Raw genomic sequence first — 24875 nt, 5'->3', positions numbered from 1 at the left:
TCTACGCCCAGCAATGGAGCATCTCAACAAGTTGAATGAATATAAACTCCTTGTAGTGATGGTGCTTCCCTTGAACCAATCAGCGACCCCAGGTCCCTCACAATGCTCCCCGATCAGCCTCGACGCCCCCTGCTATCGGAATTCTTCACCACCGCAAATTGTTGTCATGGAGATGCGTAAAAAGGCGCAGACACCAAAGGTGCCATATTTGTCTATTTAGGCCAAAACTGTGAGTGCACAAACAGAGGCCTACAACCCGAATTATTAAGAAATACATATTTTTCCCCTTTGAAGTCGTGTAGTTTAAGTTCATTTGCACACAGCGATATTCTCTCAATGAGTGATGTCAGCTAGAGTCCGGTGCGAAAGAGGGGGGCTCTTAAGAGTGCATAACCATGGAAAGGGGCTTGAACGCTCAAGAATCTTGTCTTTCTGTTTGCCCCCTCAATCGAGCGACACAAAGGCTGAATTACTCATTCAAACCTCGCGGGACAAAAGCAAAGAAGCTGGATAGCACTCCTGCATTTGTAGTCAAACATTTAGAGACTTAAATCGAGTCGTCATGAAGGAGAAAGAGTCGCACAAAGCCCATAGAATTGCCATCAGCAAACATTTTCCTGTGTCATATTATAGGGTCTCCATGGCTCCCTCTGGCCCGGGGACAATAGCACAAGTTTGCACACTCGAATACTGTCACCCTGCCAACGGCAACAAGGGCCCAAAACAGGACAATCCCCGGAGAGAAAGCATGGGCTCTGCGGGAAGGTTGCAATAGAGCAGGAAAAGGGGGACTTGTGAAATGCTAATTGCGCTTCATCCCCTCATTGAAGTGGAGGCAGAAAAAGAGGAGTACCTATCGTTTCATTGAGGCGGTGGAATGAGATGTGAGGCACCATTTGTCTTGTGCGTAAAACACCTCATACTTGCGCTTCAAGCTGCTGTCAAGGCAGCCCCCTCAAAAATACAGGCTATATGGATTTTCCCCAAAAAATTGCAGAGTAAGGCACTGGACCATTTATCAAGATGGGACTGCGGGCTTCGTGATTGATGGCCTTGTTCAGTCAATTTGAGGTTGTGTGAGGATAGCCCCCGCAAGTCTATATGTGCAGTGGATCCTTTTCGGTGCGCGCAGCCAGCCAGACCCCATTGTCCCCTTCTCTTTTTCCCTTAACCTCTCTGTGTTCGACTCAAAGGACCAATTAACAAAGGGTCCCATCCCCTGGTCTGTCAACGCAGCCCTTTGAAGTGAACGGGAATGAGAAGGAACACTTCATTCAACTCACAACAATAAGGTCCATCTCTTGAGCCTAGACAGGTGGAATGGGATTCTCTTGGCCTTTTGGGATACGGTCAGTCTATGGATACAGCACTGCTTGTTTTGTGATCAAATGTGGTCAGTTATTCATCAAATCATACTTATGTTCACATTACATTGTCTTGTGTTTGAATTGTAATAATAAAGGTCCTATTTTATGCAAAAAAAGACCTCACCAAAGACAGTTGTGTTTTGTTTCATTCACACAAGTTTGAGAAACCTTTTATTATTAGTCTGTCTACATCTCCAAAGCTCAAAATGCTCCATACCACCTTGTGATGTCATGTGGTGGTAGTTTTCAAGTTAACAGGTAACTTTTGCCTTAAGTTTAATATAGATTGGCAATTCCAGTGCTGAAATCATCCAAACAAGTCCAGGAAAGGTGTATAAAAGTTTAAAAACACAGTGAAGCACTTCTTGTATTACCACATGACATCACAAGTTGAGTGTTTTCTTTTTTGTTTGTGTGTTAAACATGTGTGAATATGAAACAAAACACAACTCCAGGTGTGTTTTTGACGAGGAAACACAACAACTTTAGAACATAGATCAGAAAATCACGTAATGTGGACCCTTTAACACAATAAAAGTAAATGCTGAATGTTGTATATTTTGTAACAAACTAAATGTCAAAAAGTATGTGTCATTGTTGATCACTTTTTCCTGTTATAGGTCAAATTTGTATTTTGCACATTTCTTAGCACAGTCTGAAACTTAGCATCCATACCCAGCACCTTGTAAGAGAATTTAAGTAATTTATCTTCCACGTACATCTCAGTTTAACATTTACTCACAAAACGCTATATTTACACCATGATCTTCACTTGGCATACCATTGGCACACCATTATCTAAATTGTGGCATATTGCTGTCTAAACCGGTGTCTACTGGCCTTCATAGTCTCACCACATTTGCTTTATAAACCTCCTCCTTTGGAAGCAGAGTCAAAGGGGCTTGAATACTCAAAGTTCACTCTATGTTCACTTTTGAAATCATATGTTGACTTTTCAAATCCCCTCAGGCCCGTATTATTGATGGTAAATAAACTTCTCCTGCTTAAGACGTCCAGTTGCTCTCCAGCCTTTTACTTCCACCCTTTTTTGGACAAGCTGAAAACATCTACAACAACCTCAACTTCAAAAAATGTGGATTTAACCAGGCAAACTCCCATTTCCCGATTACTGCAGGTTCAGCAATATAAAAAAAAAATAAATAAAAGTGGTCAGTTTAATCCATTGAAAACGCATTGATGTGATAACCTGGTCATTCATAACATCTCATTGCTGAACGAAAGGAGTGGTCAGGTATCTACACTGTCTTTGCACTGTGGTTTGTGAAGGATGCTTTGCTTAAAAGGCCCATTACAGACCTGGAGTTGTTGTTTCATTCACAAATGTTTAACACACAAATCCTGCATACTTAAGCGGAGTTCTTTCTTCTTTCAAACAGAAAACATTGTTCCACCTTGTGATGTCATGTGGTAATCCTATGTTTTTAAACTCCATAATGCTGATCTCAACTGAACTAAAGGTAAAAGGTAGCTGTTCATTTGAAAACTACCATTAGATCATCATATGGAGGAGCATTTTAAGATTTGAAGTTCCTCGAGCATGTGTTTTATTGTTGTGTCACATAGTGTGCCATTTGGCCTCAATTCTATTCATTTTCTTTCTCCTATTTTCTTTAGGCTTGATGAAATCTCCATACAACTATGAACAGTAGCCAAGCACAATCCTGGACAAGAACCAGCATGTTTGTGGACATTCTGGAGACAACAGTACCACACGCAAAGACATAAGGACTCCAACACACATTCCTATATATCAATTCATATGTGCAATTCATAAAATATAATAAACAGAACTTTAAGTGATTACTTTGGCAATTTGATGTATAGCTTGACATACTGTTACTGTGCAGGGATATCAACAAAAGAATAAAAGTGCTGCCCTGGGCACTCTTTAAATCATTTTGCACCACTAGGGAGATTGGTAAGCATTCCTCCATATGCCCCTGCTCTGGAGCCAATACATAACAAATGGAATTGAGTTATTTCTTTACAGTGATTGACACATTTTGGCTCTGTGTTTGTGTTAGCGTCCTATCGGTTACAATGTGTTTTGTTTATTTGTCAAAAATAGGTTGCACTGTCAGCAAAGAAAGCTACATTTTATTTTAGGGAGTCAAAAATTCTGCTGTGTGCTAGTTCCTATTTATAGCCTACTGTAACTGTCAATTAAGGTAATACACATTGGAATCTGTACGTCTATCTTGTTGGACTTCTTAGTGCTGGTACTTCCCAATAGTGCTTTATTTTTATGCCATCTGGCACAGAATGTTTTTTCAATTGAGGAATGAGGAACAAAGTACACTGCCAAAAACACTTATTTTCAAATCCATACACATAAATTATATTATCAGTGGCCTTATAATTATGTTTTAACTTTGGATTTTAAAAAAATGCAATCTCTAGCATATAATAATGAACCAGTAACAAAACATTACTCTTATACAGCACTTTTCCAGACACGCAAAGTCACTTAAAACTTTCATGCACTATTCATTCAGTTGGTGGTAGTAAACAGTTATTGAAGCCACAGCTGCCCTGGGGCAAAGTGACAGAAGTGAGGATGCGAGTTTGCACCATCAGCCCCTCCGACCAACAGTCACAGACAAACCACATTCATACCAGGCAATGTGTGTTTTGCCCAAAGACACAATTTTGCCACTGGTGCCCTACTGTGGCACCTGATATTCCCAGCAGTCTCCGGCCCAAGTACTAACCAGGCCCAGCCCTGTTTAGCCTCTGAGATCTGACAAGATCAGACTTTGACAAGGAGGTTTGACTGCCTTTTATCATCTCCACCACACAGACTAATATTATACTTTAAAAGCATAAAAATCAAATAATCACTCTAATGGAAACTATTTCATCCAAGTGTTCCACTGAGTCCCACTGACTTCTACCCGATTTTACTTAGTTCGGCTTTAACCTGATGAACAAATCCATAAGTTGATTTATGCTCAAGTGTCATTTGCCTAATTGAAACTTCTGTGCTGTCTAATTGCACCACTAGGTGGCAATCAACCTCCACCATGCCTTTCCCCCACCTCAGCTATACATGCACCCACCCAGAAATGCATAGTACAGCTACATTCAAGACTTCTGAATACTCCCTGATTAACTTTGGCTTTGATTTAAGTTGTTCTAGCGTGCTTCTGTTTGTTGTTAGCGACGCCAGCGCTGATTAGGTATGTTGGCCACATTAATATTGCTGAAAGACCCTAGCAATCTTATTAAGAGGTTGCCTTATCTGCCTTAAAAGGGCCGTGATGTATGTTGTGGGAGATTGCTGGTTGATGGAATGAGTTGAGGCAGCAGGAAGGAACTAGGAGGATGTAGTGCCTCTCCTCTTGTCAGATAATCAATAGTGGGACAGGGCTGTATAAGGAGTGGATGGATAAGCTTAAATTGTAAACTTAACGTAAGCCAAAAAGTAGCTTGGAAAGTCTGAATCGCGTGTGTGATTGCACTATTTCCTCTCTTAAAGTAGTTCATGCACCCTATTACACTTCGTGAAGGCATGTGATGGAGAAGGCTGGCACAAATCCTAATCATTGATCGATATCTGGAGTTAATAGCTGGCTTAGGTGGGATTTAAAGTTTTTCGAAAAGGAGCTGTCACTTTGTTGGGAAAGAAGAGTATTTCTGCACACAACACCTACAAGATATGCTGTCTATTGGTGATATTAAACATGCTTATCCCACTAGATGTGTAGTTCAGATCCTCTTATGTATAAGCTCTACCCCCAGTTCAGATCCCTCCTGTGTTTTCCAATACACTGGGTATGTCACGTTGGAATCCATCTACTAAGTCATTTCATAACTGTGCCCAGTCTAGTGTAAAGAAGACCACCAAAACAATCTTATGCAATCCTCTACCCATGTTTGTTTTGGGCCATTGGTCAATGAGCTCTACGTCTACTCTTTAAAAGGTGAAAAACTTAGCTAAATACGGCTGTGGTTAAAAATAAACGGCCTTATAAATATCTTATAAGTGTCTTTGTTGTTGAACGTGAGCGCTAAATGCCAGCTTGCATCAGCATTGTTAGTGCGAGTCTACTTTGGGACGCTGGACCGCGGCGAGTGTTCTAGCACACATCCAATCCTGACGCACGGGTGCGCGGCAGTGGCAGGCAGTGTGTGCACTCGGTAGGCGTCTTTGCCTGGACTCTCTCTCCCTCTTCTCCCTCTTCTTCCCTTACCGCACTTGACTTAAATTCGCTCTAGTACGCGTCATCCTTACGCACTCGCCTCCACGCATTGTAGGCTACACTTGACAGCGTCGGACCACACAGTATGAGATAGAAAGATAGAGCAGCAGCACCACCCCTCCCGTGTGTTTTGGGACTTTTTTTTTCCTCTGAGCGGAAGGTTGGATGCTGTCAGGATGAGCTGAGGGTGATGCTCCGGTACAGAACAGCGCGCTGTAATTTGGCACACAGGGGGATGCACCAGTTTAACCCTCGCCTCTGCCCTCCGGACTCGCCCATCCAGCGCTCAGCCTAAAAGATAAGTTGTAGAAAGGGATGCGAGCTCATTCCGCGCTATACTCCCACGGATCTCCCTCTCTCCGCGGGTTCTCTTCAACTTGGCCGGCCCATTTGCACTCATGCTCGCAGCGCAGGAGCACGTAAGGTACGGGCCATCTACCGCCCTCACTTTGCACATCGGAGGAGTGCGTTTAGCGGCGTGATTCCGGTCGCTTCCGTCTCTCTGAGTGCCAGCAAGACTCCCAAGTCCCAACTACTTTTCGAGATGTGAGATTCGCTGGCGTTCCCCCACTCTCTCTCTTTCTCTCTTACCTGTCCTATGCTAGCCACAACGGGATTGCAAGAGGAAAATGGTTGTGGCATAAAGTATTTGTGGAGACGCCTGTCACAGAGAAGACCGCTGCTGGAGTGGATGGTGATTTCCGACACACTTCAAGCCTATGTCTACTGCATTCATTTGCTGGAAACGCTGCCTAGTAGTGTCTTCAAGAACAGCGCAAGAGGAATGCTGGTCCAAGATCTAATGCCATTTACTTTAAGTTTTTGGCCTTTTTTCTTCGGTCATTGCCTCCTCTCACTGCTTTTACTCTCATGCCAGGTAAGCACCGTGCCCCTCCAGCATCTTCAATTCAAGCTGGAGTAGGCAGAAAGCAATGCCATCTTCAAAGTACTTTGATCACTCACTTCTGCACCAGGAGCCGGGGAAGGATGCTTGCTGATGTTGTTGATGTTTTGCAGATAAAAAAGAGGCACAACAAAACCTAACCTAATCATGTCATGTACGATATGACATGTTGCTATTCCCACATCACAAGCAAGCACTGAAGCGTGGAAAAAGTTAGAAACTAAAAACTAAATAGAGCTTGCAGGGAGATGTCAGTCATGTAGCAGTAAACATTGATGCTTTGTTTGTGTGCAGATTGAGTCAGCAGCAGCACTGGCACCTGTTTGAAAGAAAAGCCAGTCTGATATGTATGCATGAGCAAGGCAGACAAGCACTCATGTCTTTTGTAGTGGGAACCTGGAGTGTTTTCATCAGAACACCATTCCCATCCGGATCCCTGTAGCAGCATATGCCACTGATGAGTATTCTAACCTTTGGCCTGCGCTGCTGCCTGCCTACAGATAGTGGTGAGCTGTTGTTCACACGCGCACAGTGTTGCCAGGGTTCATGTGTAATGTGATCTGCCTGAGTTTCCAAGTCCGCCCACGCACACTCTCCTCGGGGCGGCCTGCTGCCCACTCTGTTGGTGGGTGGTTTCTTGCAGGGAGCCACAGACGTGCTACTATTCTGCATGTATTATAAAAACAACATCAGCAGCAGTCCTGGCAGCGCCTCAGCTCGGAAGACAGGATCTGGAGTGCTGCAGGGAGATGTTGGTTTTCTACGTTTGCTGTGCTTTACAATGTCCTGTGCTGTTTCATCAGGGAGAACTCCAGAGGTCATGCTCACAGACTGTGGCGGAGAAAGTTAGTGACCAGTGCCAGCTGGCATGCCAATGTAGAAGATATCCTCCTCTCCCTCCACCTCCGCCTCCTCCTCCCCCGCCGCGGCTATTGGCCCCCCCAGGTAACTCACACCCTGTGCTCACACCTGTCTGCTCCACACCAGGGCTGGTCTGGCCCCTGCTGCCAGTGACAGACAACACATGAAAGTGCCCTTGTCAAGTTATTAGCACAAGTCATTGTTTCACTCCAGTCCAGCTTCACTTAGCTTATGGCGTATTAACTCTTCACGAGGAGCAGGTGTAGAGGAATGGCATTTTCAGTCAGTTATGGATACATATGCATTCAGTTGGAAGTTTTCACCATAAATGATCAAATATCAGGAGACTAAGCACACGGTTTTGTTGCTGTTTCTTGTAAATACTAATACTTTAGTGCTCATTTGCCATCAGTGCATAGCTGATTCTTTTCATGTAAACTCAGACAAAGTGTGAGACCAACAGCGTCATACTGGAGCTGTCTGCCTGCTCCGACTGAGCTGTGCATGTAAACGTACGGCGTTCTTATTCCAAGAGAGGCTGTGAACAAGTCTGTTCTGGGAGATCTCCACCACACCTCCATCTCTTTGTGGCGTGTGTTGATAGAGCCAGCAGGATGTGACAGTTCAACGTAGGCCTAATTTATGCCGGCTCTGCCCTTGGGGAGTACCCAGCTGCCTGTGAAACTCTCGCCTGCTGGGCTGCCAGGCTCAGTGGATCAGTGTGCTAGGGTTTCCCCCCGGAGGACCCCTGATTAAAACACAGATGACTTAATTTAATTAGCTTTAATTTGATAGAGATAAGAGGCTAATGAACCGAACCCACCACTTGGTTTTGAAGTTGAGCTGGAGGCAGTGAGACTCTGTTGTTATTTGTTGTACTACAAGCATTTACTTTTAAAGCACTATCCTTGATACTACTTTCAGTTTGCACTGCATAAATCAGCTTTTTCTTCAAAATAGACCATATATTTTAGCCAGTGTTAAAGGAACAGTATTTAAAATTTTTATTTTAATTTCCCGAGCATCGAAGTGAAAAAACAGGTTCAAATCAAATATAACTTTTACTAATAACAATTGTAATGCTGATTTAGTCTTAATTATAGAAACATTGCATATGATGGTCAAGTTGTTTACAATTTGGTGTTTTGGTTTTCAAAATGATTATCCAGTCAAAAAGCAACATGAGCTTCGCATAAGTCTGGGTTGCCAGTTTCAGTGCTGAAATTGGTTGGTTTAAATCTAAAATACCTCTCCCTGATCTCAATGGTCTCTACTTAAACTCCAGCACCTGAATCCAGTCATGAACCAGTGCTAGTGCAGCCTTTGCAGCTCAGGGAGGGAATTCTGGAGGTTCTGAGATTTCACATGAGGCATAGCCGGCCTATAAATTGTTGTAATACCTTTTTAAAAACAGAGTTCCTTTAAATAACCTTACATTACATCTACCTGGTCCTACCTTCAAATACCTCTCAGTTTTAAACATTTGTCCAGTTTAACTGTCTATATATGCATTTTGGATGTGTAAGTGTGTCAGTGTGATCTCTGCTTCAGTGTTCTTTGGTCAGTCTGCCTCAGAGCTGCCCCAGAATCAGCTTGCCTCTGTAAGTGAGGAACTTTAAGTGTATCTATTTTTCCTGCCAGAGGAGAGAGATGTTTATTACACCTTAGAACTAGTGTGTGTTGGCATAGGTTGCAGATGCTTTGTGGTGCCAAATAAGTGGACAACACTGCACACCACATGAAGGTATGTGCATTAGCTAATCAAAAGTACACACACTAAAGGAGTTATGCTACTGCAAACGTAATTGTACATAAAGAAAACAAAATGTAATTCTTTCAAATGAAATGCCTGTTGCAGTATCCCTCCCTCCTCTGTGTGACTGCACTGATGATAAACAAACATATTTCACTTGCCGCTTGCTGAAAGTTAATATGATTTGTATGTAGTCCCAAGCACCTTAATGAACAGTGGTCTGATATATGGGACAGGGGTTGCTGATGATGCAGCCATTTTGAGCTATTACTGTGACTCTTAAGATGGGCTCACCCCAAGCCCTTAATATTATGAGGAGGGAAGAGTAGTTCATCATCACCTTCTCACAGACAGCAGTGGAAAGGTTTTAATCAATCAGTTCCAATGATTTTTTTCTGTCTGGTCAATTTAGCTGGACCTTTTTCCCCTGACTCACCATGCCACTACCTCTAAGCGCCGAGTTATAGACCTTTCCCTGTTTGCTGTCAAGGTCAGTGGATGGAGCTGCCAGGGCCATCTGACTGAGGAGAGGTGGGGGTTTAACCGGCTAATTAAGGCTCGCACATGAATGAGGGCACGTCAGCAGCCACCTGTGTGAGCAGCACTGTAGGACACATTGGACACACTATAATGGCAAATCTCAATCAGTCCACAGTCAGAACATTCTGCTTATAAATGTGAGATGATTAGAGTCTGTCCTTAAATCTCATTTTAGAGATATTGGAAGCAGCAGAAACAAAAAAGTAAATAATTTCTGAGTTTGTTTTCAAGATAGAAAACTCTGCGTACAGTGCACACTGTACATTTTGGCAGTATGTGTTTGCACATGAATTATCAGCAGCAGAGATAAAATAGCAGAGATGCCATGCATTATTTCATAGATGTTTTAGCCTGACAGGGACAGTGAACTTTGTGTGTTGTGTGTATTGGCGCATGATGCAGAGCATGTCCTTTACAATATCACATGATTTGTTTATGGACCACTGACAGATCTAACTATGCCTGATAGAGAAGACCCACTGAGCCTGGTATAGTTAGCAGTTGTTTTTGCTGAGGGCAGATCAGCTGATCTGGCTCAGTGTTTCATTGAGTTTAGCCACCAACTGCTCCCTTGATATAAAAGTGCTCTTGATTATATCTGCCAGTGTATTAGGATAAATAACAGTCCTATTTTAGCCCTTCTAATGCACCACAGCGTGTTTGCACAGGGTGCAGACATCATGCATAATTCCCTCATAAGGGACATAATTGCCATTTATTCTAATCACCACTTTCTCTTTCACTTCCTTAAACAGTCTTTTAAATGCAATGAATATGCAAATGTAAAAGAGAAAGTGGGACAATGGCAGAGACCATATCTAAGAGCTAAAGGTCTGAAAAACTGTCAGTAAAGCGGCTGCAAACGCTCCCCAGTGCCTTCAAAGGAGCGGGCTTTATCATAACCAAGTCCTTCCTTACACCAGCCAAATTAAACCCTCCAACAGTCACAGGATGTGGAATAAAATGGAACCTTTCAGATTTCAGAAGGGCCTGTCTTATGATGTGTATTGCTGTACCGTAAGAACCATGCCTGCGTTTTGGCTGGGTTGTAAAAGAGCGTTTGCTAGACTGATTTGTTGCCAGTGTGTAATCCCAGTAAGTCATTCATAGCAAAGCATGCAAAGTGGGAGACAATATTCAAATGCACAGATCACTGAGCGATGCTTGGAGGAGAGAGCTGGTTGTGCATTACAGACACAAGGGTGCAGATGCACTTAATGTTATACAAGATTCCTGGTGAGTGGTCTTACTCTACAGATCTAATGTGGAAAGAGCAGCAGGTTTTTCCTTCCCAGAGTAATTGGTGTGGACAAGAGTGCTGGTTTAAGGAATGCTGACGGGACCCTAAATGATTCATGTAGTCGGCTTGGATATCTTTGAACCTAAGACCTACTGAACAGGCAAGGACACTTCCCACTTCAGGGAGCACAGACACTTTTTTACCTGCCACACTTTCTCTGCTGATGTAATGGACAAATGGATAGTGAGGTTTTACAGGGAAGCACAAATCGCAGGATATGCTTTGAAATTAGGTCTTAAAATGGAGCCAAGCTCAAATCACCCTCAGGTCGCCTTGCATTACCTCATACTACCTTATCCAAACACAATTTAATGGGTGCTAATGAGGGATGGGATGAGAATTATCCCACGGGATGATACAAGACATATATAGATTTTATTTGTGATAGTTTTATTTCTTGCATTTTAATATCATAATGTTACTTGTGCATTGGACACTGGTTCCAGGCCAAATGATTAATGTGATTATTGCATGATTCTTCAGCTGTCTAATGTAAACGTTAGCCTTGTATTCTCACATTTTAAACCAGAAGTGACATTTTGATCTTGTGAGGAGAGCAGGATGAGCTCTTATCCCATTCCTAGTGCTGATACGCTACAAGAAATTGCCTTCCATCCTAATTTAAAAGTACACACTCCAGTGAAGTGTAAAGCATAAATCCTAATCCAATTTGGATAAATGTTGTCATTGATTGAATTGATTGTGTGGAAATCAATTGAAGTGAATACGGTAACAAACCCACTCCATTTGGTTAACAGAAAAATGGTTCTGGCTGAGTAAACTCTTCAGCATGTAACAAGGCACAAGTGGATAATCGCTTAAGACTTAGTTCTTTGTGCTCTTTCTGTGTTTGTAATCATAATGGATTAGTATGATTTTCTGTGACTGTCTTTCCTTGCTTTGCAAAACAACATAAGCCTGAGACTTCATTCCAGTCACCTTTTCACTTTGGATCACACATAAATGTTTATTTGAATTTAGTTTAAAATGTACAGCCTCCCTGGAGATTTACTTTCACATGTGCATTCCAGTGTGTCCATGTTGGAGCTTCTTAATGTTTGGCCAGTGCAGATTCCTTTCTATGCACTCAGTGCAATTGGATTGACAATCCAATTGGAAGTTTAATCTGTCTCCATTCGTTACACTCCCTTTGTATGAAACACTGTCCTCTTCATTGTTCTCAATCAGAAATGTGACATCGTTACTAATGTGTGACTAACCTTTCTCTACCTTTCCATCTCACTATTGTGGATAAATGTAAAATTAAAACCCAAGCACATGTGTTAATGTTGCCGTGTTGTGTGTTGTAGTGGTGGAGCCCATGGTGCCCTTAGTCCGGCCCTGGTGGTTAGAGATGGACTTTATAGTGCTGGGAACGGTGGGCTGTGCCTCACTGCTCTTCCTCCTGTCAGCCGTCATCATCTGCTACAAGGCCATCAAGAGGTGGGTGTCACAATGGCTTTATCATCTCCACTTGTACTGTTAGCACATAGTGTGCTCTCCACTGCACCGGGGTGCTCCGTGTGTGCCTGAAACATGACCAAGTGAAGAGGATTTGAAACAGGAGCCCTTAGGGACAGCCTGTCTACCATGTCATGTGTAATCCGGCCTGTGGGACACTGCACTGGGACTAGGGTCTAGAAGGCTGCTGTGACCGTGTGCTCACCCGATTAGGTCACTATGAGGTCAAAGGTCAACTAATAGGCAATACATGTCTAACAAGAAGAACCACAACACCACAATATGCTTAGATGAATATACTGAGTGGTGCTTGAATTGTGACATCTAATTTACATTAGTGTCCATCTTGTAGAAGTAAAAGGGCATTTGAAAAAGCTGTGAGATTGTGTAGCCTACAGCACAACCTAGACCCAGTTTTGAGTGTGACATTGAGTTGGCACTACGACACACATGCACAGTGACACATGTGTTAATAATGGCCGCTGCTGTTTATCAAACACACAGTAGTGAGGAGCACTGCACTGAGGCAGAGAGAGAGAGAGAGAGAATGCTCAGGCACTCGCATACATACATCATGCTGGCATATTTACACACCTGAGAAAATATGGCATAAACATAAGCACTCAGTCAGCCGTGTGGAGCCAGTGCAGAGCCGCCACTGTTTAACCGGGCTACTTCCATGCTTTATTTATGGCCATTCAATAGCTTTAGTATGATACCTTATTATATTTACAACAGTATGTTGAGTCTGCCAGATATGGCTTTCCTCAGCAGGACTCTCTCCTTTCTGTAAACTACAAATAGGCAAAGTCAGGCTGCGGAAGTAATGGGTGGTTGGCTCAGGAATTCATTATGGTGATTCTCCAGCCTCTGTGTAGCCAAGGGGCACTTTTTTAATGCAGCTGTGGTAACAAAGTGTTGTTGCAATTCGGGCTCTAGCCCCAAACCCAAGTCATTATTTATGAATTAATTTGCAGAGTCATTCAGTGGTCCACATCTTTTCTACATGCTAGTGGGTCGTGTCCTGAAGCTGAAGCAGGAGACAGCAGACTGTGGCCGCCTGCTGCCCGCTCTGCCCTTCTCTGTGAATGAGGAGCTCTGGCCACACTCTCTCATTAGGTCTCCATTAGGCACCAGCCAATAGCAGCAGGGCAGGAAAAATGTCACTCTTTTCAATTTGTCATGGATCCTCTAATGATCCACGGCTACGCAGCGGAAGAGCAGGATACACAGCGCAGCAGAAAAGAACATAAAATGTCCTGCAAAGCAAGCACAGGCGGTAATTGAGCGGCAGAGTCAATAACAATGAAAGAGAGGGTTTGTCAGTGAGAAAAGTGCACTGGTTATATATAGGCTCCAGCCCCTCATGCTCTGGGCTTTCCCAATGAAAATGAGCTGGCAGCACGCCAAAGCCTGAGCCGCAGACAGCTGAGGACCTCGCTCTGCGGGCTCCAGCCCTCCTGGCCCTTTGCTGTTTTTTATAATCGGAGTCTGCCACTCATCTGTCAGGAGAAAAAAAACACGTCCATTCTATTGTATTCAAAGTGCAGATCACCAGGGAGGCGTGTGGGGAAGCAGAGTATTGGCACACGCTTCCAGTCTGTGGTGCTGTGCCATCTAAAGCAAAAGCCAAAACAAACAACTCCAACCAAGTCACTGATCAAGCTCCCTGCTCTTTAGCAGTGCTTTGCCCACTGTCCACAGACACTGTCCACAAACACTGTCCAGAGAATGCTTCACAGCTGGAGCTGACCAAGAGCCACCAGGCACACAGAACGGTCAGCACAGTGAACATTTACCACTAATGTGTTGCTCGTTTTTGTTCATTTCATTTTGAAAGCTAATCTGGCACCGTTTTCAAGTCAATGTTTTAAAATCTTCCTCTTTGAACCATATCATGCTACACAGATTTCCAGATGGCTGGAGTAATTGTAAACAGCTCAACACATGTCCCAATTTCAGCATGATCCATTCCCAAACTTCAAACAGGAATGTGCGCTGTGATTGCACAGCTTTCTTATGAAATATTCATCCAACCTGTGAAGTGTTGTGTTGCCACCTGCCATGTGTCAACAGCATGCCATCTATTATTGAAGGGCCTGGGTAGAGGTCGGCGCGGCGGGCCCGTGCCACTGGCCTGTGTGCTGGCCCGGAGCGGGCACTCTGTCTGAGCTGGGATCACCCACAGATACAAACAAACAGCACCTTCAAGCAGCACAGTGACAAGTGTCAGGGAGATGCCTGCTCCCAATGACAATCACACTGACCCTTCACATCCATTATGCAACCACACATCAACACACGCACTTTTCAAACACTTCACTGACAGGACTATCTAACTGTACCCCAAGAGAAAAGGCTGTATCCCAGAATGCCTTGCAGCAGATGGACCCAGTTGCCCAGTGCTGGGCTCCTCTAAGGGCCTCAGCCCCTCAGCTCCTAAGGGACGCTTTAGCCATGGACTCAGGCCATTAGCTCACATCACCTGAGCAACCTCAGGCAATTAAACACAGACATATTACTCATCACACTGTGCCGCTGGTGTGCACACTGTCTAACAAACATACTGCTATTGCAGTGGCCACAACATATACAAAAACAAACAAGGAAATAGAAACAAGTCCGATTTTGTTGATGAAGGCAAAGTATATCTGAGCTAGCGGTGAAGTTATTGTAAAAAGTAGCAACACAGCTTTGCTGGTGGATAAAAGTTAGAATGGGCTTGATTTCAGAAGAGCTCAGTTGAAGCAGGTGGTGGTGTCCTAGTAATGTCGTAGAGGCAGCCATTTTAAAGTGTGACAGCAGGGAGCCCATTGTTTTACAGGTGTTGAACAAACAGCAGTGCACATCTGAGCACTTGAGCTGTCAGAACTGCATGAGAAAAATGCACAAGAAAAGCTCTACATGAGCCCAGACTAGGACTGTGTAGTCTGTCAGGACTGAGTCAAGAAGTGTCATATGAATGGATAGGTCTATCTAACAAGTACACATTGAGTCTCTGCAGAATCAGTTTGTAAAGATCTAAACTCCTACCACTGACGACGGACAACTTATAGACTTGATGTTATTGGACATATAGAACAAATAAACGTGTGTGATTGTAGAGGGGAAAAAATAGCTGAAGACGAGATTTGCATTGCACCTGGTCTCAGACCCTCATACACTCGAACAGAACATAAGAGGGGCTCACCAGGCTCGCAGAGGCACTGAAACCAAATGACTAAAATAGCATTGTCTCACAGATCAGATCACAATTCCATTTGTGCTGTGATATGACCCAAAGAAGATTGGCTTTAGTTTAAGTGGTTCCCTCTGTGCTCCTTTCGTGATGTTACAAAAAGCTTGGTCTTGATGGTGGACTTAATGGAATCCCAGTATATTTTCTGATGCAATAAAGAAAATCTTCAAGGTTTCTTCTTTAGTTGAATTTTTTTGTTAAATATTATTATTGTTTATATTCATGTTCGTTATTTCAGTTGTTGTGTTGATGTCTGTCTGACATGATGCAGATTGGTTTATTTTAAAAAAAAGCAAAAAAAAAAAGCTTGGTCCCTGACCTGGAGTGGTGAGGGCTGGAGCGGTCAGGAGCTTTCAGAGACACGGAGCTAAGATGTGGCTCAGGGCTCGTGCTCGGCTGAAGCACTGTACGGGCCCCGTGGACAATGAGTGTCCACACTGTATTGAGGTCTGTCTGTGCGTTACATAAGGCTGAGGCTCTGAGGGGGTCGCTGCACTACCACAGTACACTGGACAAATATAAAGAGTGCATAAAGAAGCTCTTTCACTCACACTGCTCCTCACCACCATCGGCCAAGAGAATGGTGTGGCAGCTGGCTTTTACTCAGCAGAGCAGTAGTCAGGGAGCCGGCTACACCACATTACACATACAAATGCTTATATGAAAACTAAGTATCCCTACTTTTTCCTGTATCGTCCTTCATGTTTTCTGTGCAAAATGACCTTTGAACACGTGGCTTATTAGAAAGGAATGGTGAGCGGAGAGAAATTGAATCAGCCTAAAGGTTACCAGTCCCAAAGTCTAGTTAATGGCTTGGCCTTTAGCTGAGGGCAAATATGATGTCAAAAGTCTGTCACTCCCTCTCACTGTGTCCTACTGTCTCTGCAGAAAACCACTTCGAATAGAAGAGAACGGCACAAGTCGAGGGGAGTACGCCATGAGCATCCGCAACATGAAGGCCATGAGCCCCAACAACACTGTGGTATAAACTGACCCACCACCCCCACTCCCCCTCACACAGGCCTGCCTCAGTCCTGCCTCAGCCCCCTCACCAGGGCTCCACCCTCTCCTCTCTGCTTGGCATGTTGCCCAGAAACGACAGCATTCAGCATTAAGGGAAGCTGCGGCAGACGGCAGGAGAAATCAAGTGAATGAAAGAAAGATGGTGGAGTATGTGGAGAGGCCCAGCAGGCTGCACATTATGCTCTCAGTAAGAGCGCGTGGAGCTGACAGCCTGGTTGGCTGCTGACTGGAGAGGACTGTCTGCCAGTCTGCTGCAGATCCAGGCCTGGTGATATGTGCAGCCCATAGACCACAGTGCAGTCCCCTGGGCCTCAGGACAGACAAACAACAAAACATGCATGCACTTTGACACACAATGCAACCTTTTCTAGAGCCTCCACCTTCTGTTCTCCATCTGACAGCTCTGCTCCTTCACACGGACTCATTGGACTATGCAATCTAAAGTGGAATCAAGAGGAGCGAGCGTGCTTATGTGCATGGCCTGGACTCCATGAGGACTCTGTGTAATATACTCCAGTCAGTCATGCTTTTCTTTACGTATCCACCTTTATTTTTGTACTGTCTTGTACATTCTCCACACTTGAAAAGAACTTGGTGAGGTTATTTTATCACTGGATCTCTATGTTTTTTAAGTGAGTCATTTCTACAGTGTAGTCCATGTGTGATATACGCTTTAAGGCTGCAGACGCGGTCTCCTGTCCCTGTGTGTGTGAATGGTCATCTCCAGCTGTGTGCTCCATCGCGTTGTTTGTTGTCTTGAGGTCAGCTAGATGCCTTCAGCCATCTTTTGTTTGGATGTGACAATCTTTCTTTTCTGTGTCACAAGGGCTTAGCCCATCGCTATAGAAACAGGGGACATGAGCCAGGGCTTGACCTTGTGAGTTTGATCCAATAGTCGGAGCTCAGGTTACTGTGAGCGAGGCCCCGGCGGGCTGTCACCGGCCTGTCCCACAGAGCCACCAGACTGCTGTGTGTGATCTGTCTCCCTTCCTCTCTCTGTCTCTCCTGTCTCTCTTTATTCTCTCTCTCCCTTTATTGGTCTCCCTCCTTCTCTCTCTACCTATCTCTCTCTCACTCTCTCTGTCTGTCTGTCTCTCTCTACCTCTATCTGTCTCCCTGCCTCTCTCTCTCCTCCCATCTCTGTCCTCTTTGACTTTCTCTCTTACTCTCTCCTCCTGTCTCTGTCCTCCTTGTCTCTCTCTCTCCTCCCACCTCTGTCCTCCTTGTCTGTCTCTCCTCCTGTTCCTCTCCTCCCGTGAGTCTGTCTGTCCTGTTGTCTGTGGGTGCATGCTGAGGAGTGGGGTAACTCTGGCTGTGAGTAGAGGTTTAGTCTAAATAAGTGACGTCGTGCTTGCATTGAAACATGCACAGGTCTTAGCCACAGTACACCCGCCCTGAGAGAGAGAGAAAATGGATGCATGAATGTAAATACTGCTATTTAAATCTCTGCCTTCTGGACTGTTATTCATGTACAGTGTAACAACATACAGTATGTTTCTACATAGTAACGCTGAAACAATGTGCAACCATTTAGAATTAAGTCAATGTTGTCATGTTGTTGGAGCAAGCCATTAATGTATATATGGCAATCAATAGTACACACTCAATTTATGCATTATACCAAACAGCTGTGGAAACAACGTGCATAAGTTGATTTTGTGGCTGAGTTTTCAGTTGTAAATAAAGCTGTACAGAAAATGGACTCAGTAGTTTTTGCTCCAACTTTGCCCAAATCTGCCAAAAAGACTGTTTTTAACCGGTGAGATTATATTATTAATCATTAATTTCACACAAAAACGTATTTGGTATCTCTGAATATATAATAACTACACCTTAAAGGGGCACTATGTAACTTTTCTGATAGAGGGTTTGCTATTGTCTCTGAAGATGTTGCTTTGCCTGGGGTGTTCTGTAGCATGGCATAAAAGTGATCTATCCACACGGGGGCAATCAAGACATGATACCAGGTGAACGTGTACAAGTGTTTGAGGAATACAAACATCCGCTAATGAATAAATAAGATATTTAAGATAAGAATAAGATAAATATGTTTAATGCCATACTGTTAAAGCAATAACATCCCCATTGAGACGAGCAGATGGTCGACCCTCTACCTGAAAAGTTGCATAGAGCTCCTTTAATTAGCCTAAATAAAGCATGAAAAAATATTTAATTAATAATTTATTAAAGTGGGGCTATTCCACCTCTATGGGGCATTAACTGCTAAAACAGAACATATTTAGATCACCATGTTACCTTTTAACAAATGCTATATATGCTGAGAACAATGTATTAACATGTTTTATAAGTTTCAGTTTCGTTTTTGACACTGAATCTTCACTCTCTTTGCTCTCTACATTAAAGGGACAGTCCGGAATTTTGGACATAGGACCTCATTTCCTAGTGAGCCAGAGTGTCTGACACGTGTGGAGACACTTTTCTAAATATTCCATCCAGTCCTTGTGTTTGCAGAGGTCGCTGGTGCCAGGCTAGTGCATGTCAATGGCCATAGTTATTCCTGCCACTAAAAACCCACACTCCACAAAACACCTGAAGTAAATCTATTATTACATCAGACTGTCGATGTAAATATCTGTGTTGATAGAATAATGTTTGAAATAAAACTAACCTTGCGTCGCATGAATCGTCGCATGTTGAGGGACTATTTTCTCAGCAGCAGTGGAATTTTACTTTGCTGGTAAGACAGGTGCTAGGTGATATCAGTCCGCCGCTGCCGAGCTGTCTATCAGGAAGTACAACTCACTGCTGCTGCTTAGATCATCCTTAAAATGCAAGGTTGGTTTTACTTCTAAAATTATTCTTTTGACACAGACATTTACATCGACAGTCTGGCGTAATAATAGATTTACTTCGGGTGTTTTGTGGAGTGGGTAAGACTGTTTTTAGTGGCAGGATAACTATGGCCATTGACATGCACTAGCCTAGCACCAGCGACCTCTACAAATACAAGGACTGGATGGAATATTTTAAAAAGTGTCTCCACACGTCTCCAACACTCTGGCTCACTAGGTAAAGAGGTCCTATGTCCAAAATTCCGGACTGTTCCTTTAAGTCACTCTCCCGTCAGAGCCTGGTCACAACACAGTCAGCGTGCGTCCTGCTACTGCACATCACAACAGGTTTGTGAAGTTGTTGTGTACAGTTTTGTATTTTGTTGTTGTATATTTATGGAGAATTGTCGTGTGGGAGCATGGATGACATCGGCTTGTGGGCTGAGCATTGCACAGAATCTTACAGCTCACCATAAGGAGGGCTCGAAATGGACCTGGGAGAGATTGCTTAAACACGCAAACATGCACTGATGACGTCTAAAACCTCTTCAGGCATGTTTTTGATAAGAGGATAACATAACATGGTAAAAAGCTGAAAATAAATCAGTTTTGCTTAATACCTCCTCTTTAAAAAAGATTCAAGCTTAATAACTGTAGACTACTGAATCAATACCATCTCAGTCTTAATAAACATTGTTCATGACAGTTTCTTGATGCTTTGTTAAAAATGCACAGCACAACTTTTCTAGTAGGGGGTCCGCTACTTACTTGTGTCCATGGAAATGTTCTTGCTTTGTCTAGAATGTATCATGATGAAGGCAAGCAGGTTACAGTGCTCAGCATTAGATTACAGCTCAGATCTCTGGAGAGTCTCCCCTATTCACAGAAGGAATTAATGTATTTTTGAGCAGTAGAAACATCCATAATGAACAAATGCTAGATTGATGTGTTTAATGTCATACCATGGAACATTGAAGGGAAAGCAATAACATCTCCATGGAGACAAAGAGGTAGCGGATTCTCCACCAGAAAAGTTGTACAATGCATCTTTAAAGGTCCTATATTACAACATGCATTTTTGTGAGCACTGAGCCATATTAGAATGTTGTTACCTCCTCAAAAACAGACCTGGAGTTGTGTTTTGCTTCATTCACACATGTTTGAATAATATTTTATTATTATTGTCTGTCTACATCTAAAGGCTCAAAATGCTTTGTTCTACCTTGTGATGTCACGGAGCTGTGGTTTTCAAGTTAAAGGGACAGTCTGGAATTTTGGACATAGGACCTCATTTCCTACTGAGCCAGAGTGTTGGAGACGTGTGGAGACACTTTTTTAAATATTCCATCCAGTCCTTGTATTTGCAGAGGTCACTGGTGCTAGACTAGTGCATGTCAATGGCCATAGTTATCCTGCCACTAAAAACAGTCTTACCCACTCCACAAAACACCTGAAGCAAAACTATTATTACACCAGACTGTTGATCTAAATGTCTGTGTTGATAAAATAATTTTAGCTGTAAAAGCAACCTTACATTTGAAGGTTTTATGTCTGCACAGCAGCAGTGAGTTGTAATTCCTGATAGAAAGCTTGGCAGCAGCGGACTGATATCACCTAACACCTATCCTACCAGCAAAGTAAAATTTTGCTGCTGCTGAGAAAATAGTCCCTCAGCATGCGACAACTGATGTGATGAAAGGTTAGTTTTATTTCAAACATTATTCTATCAACACAGACATTCACATCGACAGTCTGGTGTAATAATAAATTTACTTTGGGTGCTTTGTGGTGTGGGTAAGACTGTTTTTAGTGGCAGGAAAACTATGGCCATTGACACAAGGACTGGATGGAAAATTTTAAAAGTGTCTCCACACGTCTCCAACACACTGGTTCACTGGAAAATGAGGTCCTATGTCCAACTTTCCGGACTGTCCCTTTAAAAGCTACCTTTGACTTTTCAATCAGCTGAGATTGGCTATTTCAGGGCAGAAATGATCCAAGTGATTCTAGTGAAGGTGTGTGGAGTTTAAAAACACAGTGGAGCACTTCCTGTATTACTGCATGACGTCAAAAGGAGTGTTTTCTGTTTGAGGAAAGAACTCAGCCTAAATATGCAGGATTTGTGTGTTAAACGTGTAAATGAAACAAAACACAAGAAACAATATTATCGCATAGATCAGAAAAAAAAAAAAAAAAAGTAATATGGGCCCTTTAAGGTTAATTAATATTACACCAGTTACACCAGGCCTAGTTTTCAAACCCAAAACAAAACCATAACATCAAAATAAGCCAATAAAGTGGGCTACAAGCTTTCACCACTAAGCGTTACAGACACTCGTTAATTCCCGCGGTGTGCATTTACCTAATGGTGTGAAACAAACGCAGGGACGGGCCTGGAGCCGGTGGAGCCGAGGCGCACTGGAGAGGAAAGTGAATGGATCCCACGGCACTCGGCTCTGGACGTGCCACTCGACGCTAACGCAAACGGACACTCGGAGCAATTTAAACATTCATGTAGCCTACTGTCCGGCCGGAGCGCTGTGGAGCCCGCTGTTATAAAAGCAAAGTGACAGCGCTGGACCAGGGGACGAGGGGACCAATGATGTTTGGATAAGCTCTCTGTGCCTCTTCTTGGATCGTGGAAGAAGAACTTAATTTTGTTAAGTGAAAGTACAGATACTAGAGCAGAAAGATACTCAAGTAAAAGTAAAAGTATCACATGAAAAAATCAGCTTGTTGTATTGTGTAACTTTTCTAATGGAGGGTCTGGCAAATGCTGTCTGGAATGTTTCACAGTACAGTGGCCTATTAAACCTTTTTATCTTTAAGTCACAGGTCAGATCTGTGGAGAGGCAACCCCACTCACAGTCAGAATATCTTTTTTCTAGGTGTTTTCAAGCTGTAAAACCACCCGTAATTGAGCAAATGTAAGTTAGAGTTGTTTAATGTCGTACTGTGGAACATTCCAGGCAGAGAAATCCATACATTAACCTATCTATAGAAACAAACAAGTGACGGACCTCCAACCAAAATGGTACACAGTGCACCTTTAAGTAAAAATACAGATACTGGAGCAAAATAGTACAAGTATCATTTTAAAAAAATCAACATAAGTAAAAGTATTAAAGTACCTGTTTCGGGCAGGTTTTGAGGTCTATTAAAGCTTCAAATATTGTGATTTTGATAAAGATTTATGAGGAATTTTGTTCAGTAAAAACAACTGTTTTTTTTTCTGACTATTTTTATATTTTTGTTTGCTCAGACTACAAGTGTGTTTAAAAACAAAACCTAAACTTCCTGCAGGTCTCATATACTCTTAAAAAATACTTTTACTTTTTAGTCCTGTTGAAAAATGTGGTGGAGTAGAAAGTACAGATGCTTGTTCTTAAGTGTAGTGAAGTAAAAGTAAAGAGTATCCACTTTAAAATATACGTAAGTAAAGATATACCTAAACATTTTTACTTGAGCACAGTACTTAAGTATACTTTGTTACCCTCCACCACTGCTCTTAGAAGAGGGTTTCCATAGAGTGGACCCAGGTTGATACAGACCACATAACTGCAGGCCTATAGACTCTGTGAAATCTGGAATCTGCCAGTCTTTTGCTTAGAACGTTCTACCGTGTGGCATTAAAATCGTCTATCTTCACGTAGACAAGCTTGTGATTCAGCTGTTTTTATTTTTAATAAGCCAGAATACATTTAAAGGTCCTACAGACTACAAAATTGACTCTTGTGAGCTTTAAGCCATGTTATAATGTTGTTACCTCCTCAAAAACAAACCTGGAGTTGTGTTTTTTCATTCACATGTTTGAGTGATCCTGCATTATTAGTCTGTGTACATCTCCAAAGCTCAAAATGCTCTGTTCCTCCTTGTCAGTCACCCAGGTAGAACTGAATTTTTATTTTGTCATGTGGTGACAGTTTTCAAGCTGGGAATCGAAAACTCCAAGGCTGAAATTATCCAAGTAATTCTTGTGAGTGTATGGAGTTTAAAAACACAATGGAGTATTCTCTCTGCTTAAATATGTATGATTTGTGAGTTAAATGTGTGAATGAAACAAAACACAGCTCTGGGTGTCAGGTGAAGAAAAGAGGTAGAGCGCTTCACTGGGTCATACAAAAGTCAAAAACAGCAGTACAGGTTTTAAACTAGTAATAATAATAAATAATAATACATCGGACTTACATAGCGCTTTTTTTGGGCACTCAAAGACGCTTTACAAACAAATAAAAAGTGACACTGTAGAAAACGGGGAAATCATGGAGGGAATGCCAGATTGAACAGGTGAGCTTTTAGTCGTGATTTGAAGTGCTGCAGTGAGTTCCTGATGGATTGTGGGAGTGAGTTCCAAAGGGAGGGGGCGGCGGCGGCGGCGAAGGCTCGGTCCCCCAAGATCCGGTGCTTTGTCCTGATGAGGGGAGTGAGGAGGCTGGTGTGGGCTGATCTGAGGCGGCGCGTGGGACAGTGCAGACAGAGGAGCTCGGTGAGACAGGGAGGGGCCAGGTTATGAAGGGACTTGTAGGTAATCTTAACAGAATGTAGCTCTTACTAAAAAATTATAAGTGGGCAAGGTACTGTTGTGAAAAAAAAAATATATATCTCTTGATGATAAATAATTAATCTATTTGCAAAGCCTGATGAGTTTTTGGAGTACAGACAAAGGTTTATTCTTGTTACAGCAGATCTGGACAGCCTCCTCTCGCCAGCAGTATGTTCCTACTCCATTTGACCCCGAATGTTACAAAGCACTAAGTTTATATAGCCTGGGATGACCAGAGGACATATACATTTCAAACTAAGAAGGTGACGACTCCTTTTGCGGTGTGGCCAGATGTGCTTGATCTGATTTGCATCCATAGTGTTTATATTGAAGGGTCTTCCTAACACTGTCTTTAACGGACCAAATCAAACGAGTTTTAGTTACAAGACCAAATGTGTTTCTAAACTAATCACTATTTTAATGTAATCATCATAGTCAATATTTTCCTGGTGGGGTCTGGTCTCCGGTAGAAATCATATTCATTTACACAAAGTCAAATTGAGAGAAATCTTTCCACATTATAAATTTCTATCGCAGTACAAACCCAAGGCACTCTGACTGAATATATTAAAAGTCCTTTATTTCATGGAGGGACGCCACTGTGACCAGCAAGATGGTCTTCATCAGGGCATAGTACCTTGCCCACTTTTACATTTTTCAGTAAAGACTACACTCTGTTAAACTCTGGGTGTGTTTTTGATGAGGAAACAACATGATAACAGATCAGAAAATAGCATAATATGAGCCCTTTAAGAAAAATAGGATACTTCTCCAACACACAACGCCAAATTAGTGTTGTTACGCTTTTAAACTAAGATGAAAATAAGAGAATAAGCCTCTAGCATATAGTATAACTTTCTTTCTGTGGTC

At 42.8% G+C, this 24875-nt stretch overlaps 1 protein-coding gene across 1 annotated transcript; it reads left to right on the top strand.

Moving 5' to 3' along the window:
* Positions 1–5733: 5733 nt before the first annotated feature.
* Positions 5734–18085, top strand: prima1 (proline rich membrane anchor 1). Its single transcript, XM_055159468.1, has 4 exons — positions 5734–6467; positions 7298–7439; positions 12259–12391; positions 16536–18085. Exons 1-4 carry the CDS (start codon positions 6189–6191, stop codon positions 16633–16635), a joined length of 654 nt encoding a protein of 217 aa, XP_055015443.1. The 5' UTR covers positions 5734–6188; the 3' UTR covers positions 16636–18085.
* The last annotated feature ends 6790 nt before the right edge of the window (positions 18086–24875 follow it).

The sequence above is a fragment of the Boleophthalmus pectinirostris genome, unplaced genomic scaffold (genome assembly GCF_026225935.1).
Source record: "Boleophthalmus pectinirostris isolate CB_2022bp ecotype Guang Dong unplaced genomic scaffold, ASM2622593v1 HiC_scaffold_10, whole genome shotgun sequence".
Lineage (NCBI taxonomy): Eukaryota > Metazoa > Chordata > Actinopteri > Gobiiformes > Gobiidae > Boleophthalmus > Boleophthalmus pectinirostris.
This window is presented reverse-complemented; position numbering and strand designations above follow the sequence as displayed.

What these genes read in the sequence shown, in the direction of transcription:
- prima1 (XM_055159468.1), top strand. Translation starts at nt 6,189, where the DNA reads ATGCTAGCCACAACGGGATTGCAAGAGGAAAATGGTTGTGGCATAAAG. An exon ending in TGCTTTTACTCTCATGCCAG is followed by an intron (nt 6,468 to 7,297) that starts GTAAGCACCGTG and finishes CTGTTTCATCAG; the next exon opens with GGAGAACTCCAGAGGTCATG. An exon ending in GCGGCTATTGGCCCCCCCAG is followed by an intron (nt 7,440 to 12,258) that starts GTAACTCACACC and finishes TGTGTGTTGTAG; the next exon opens with TGGTGGAGCCCATGGTGCCC.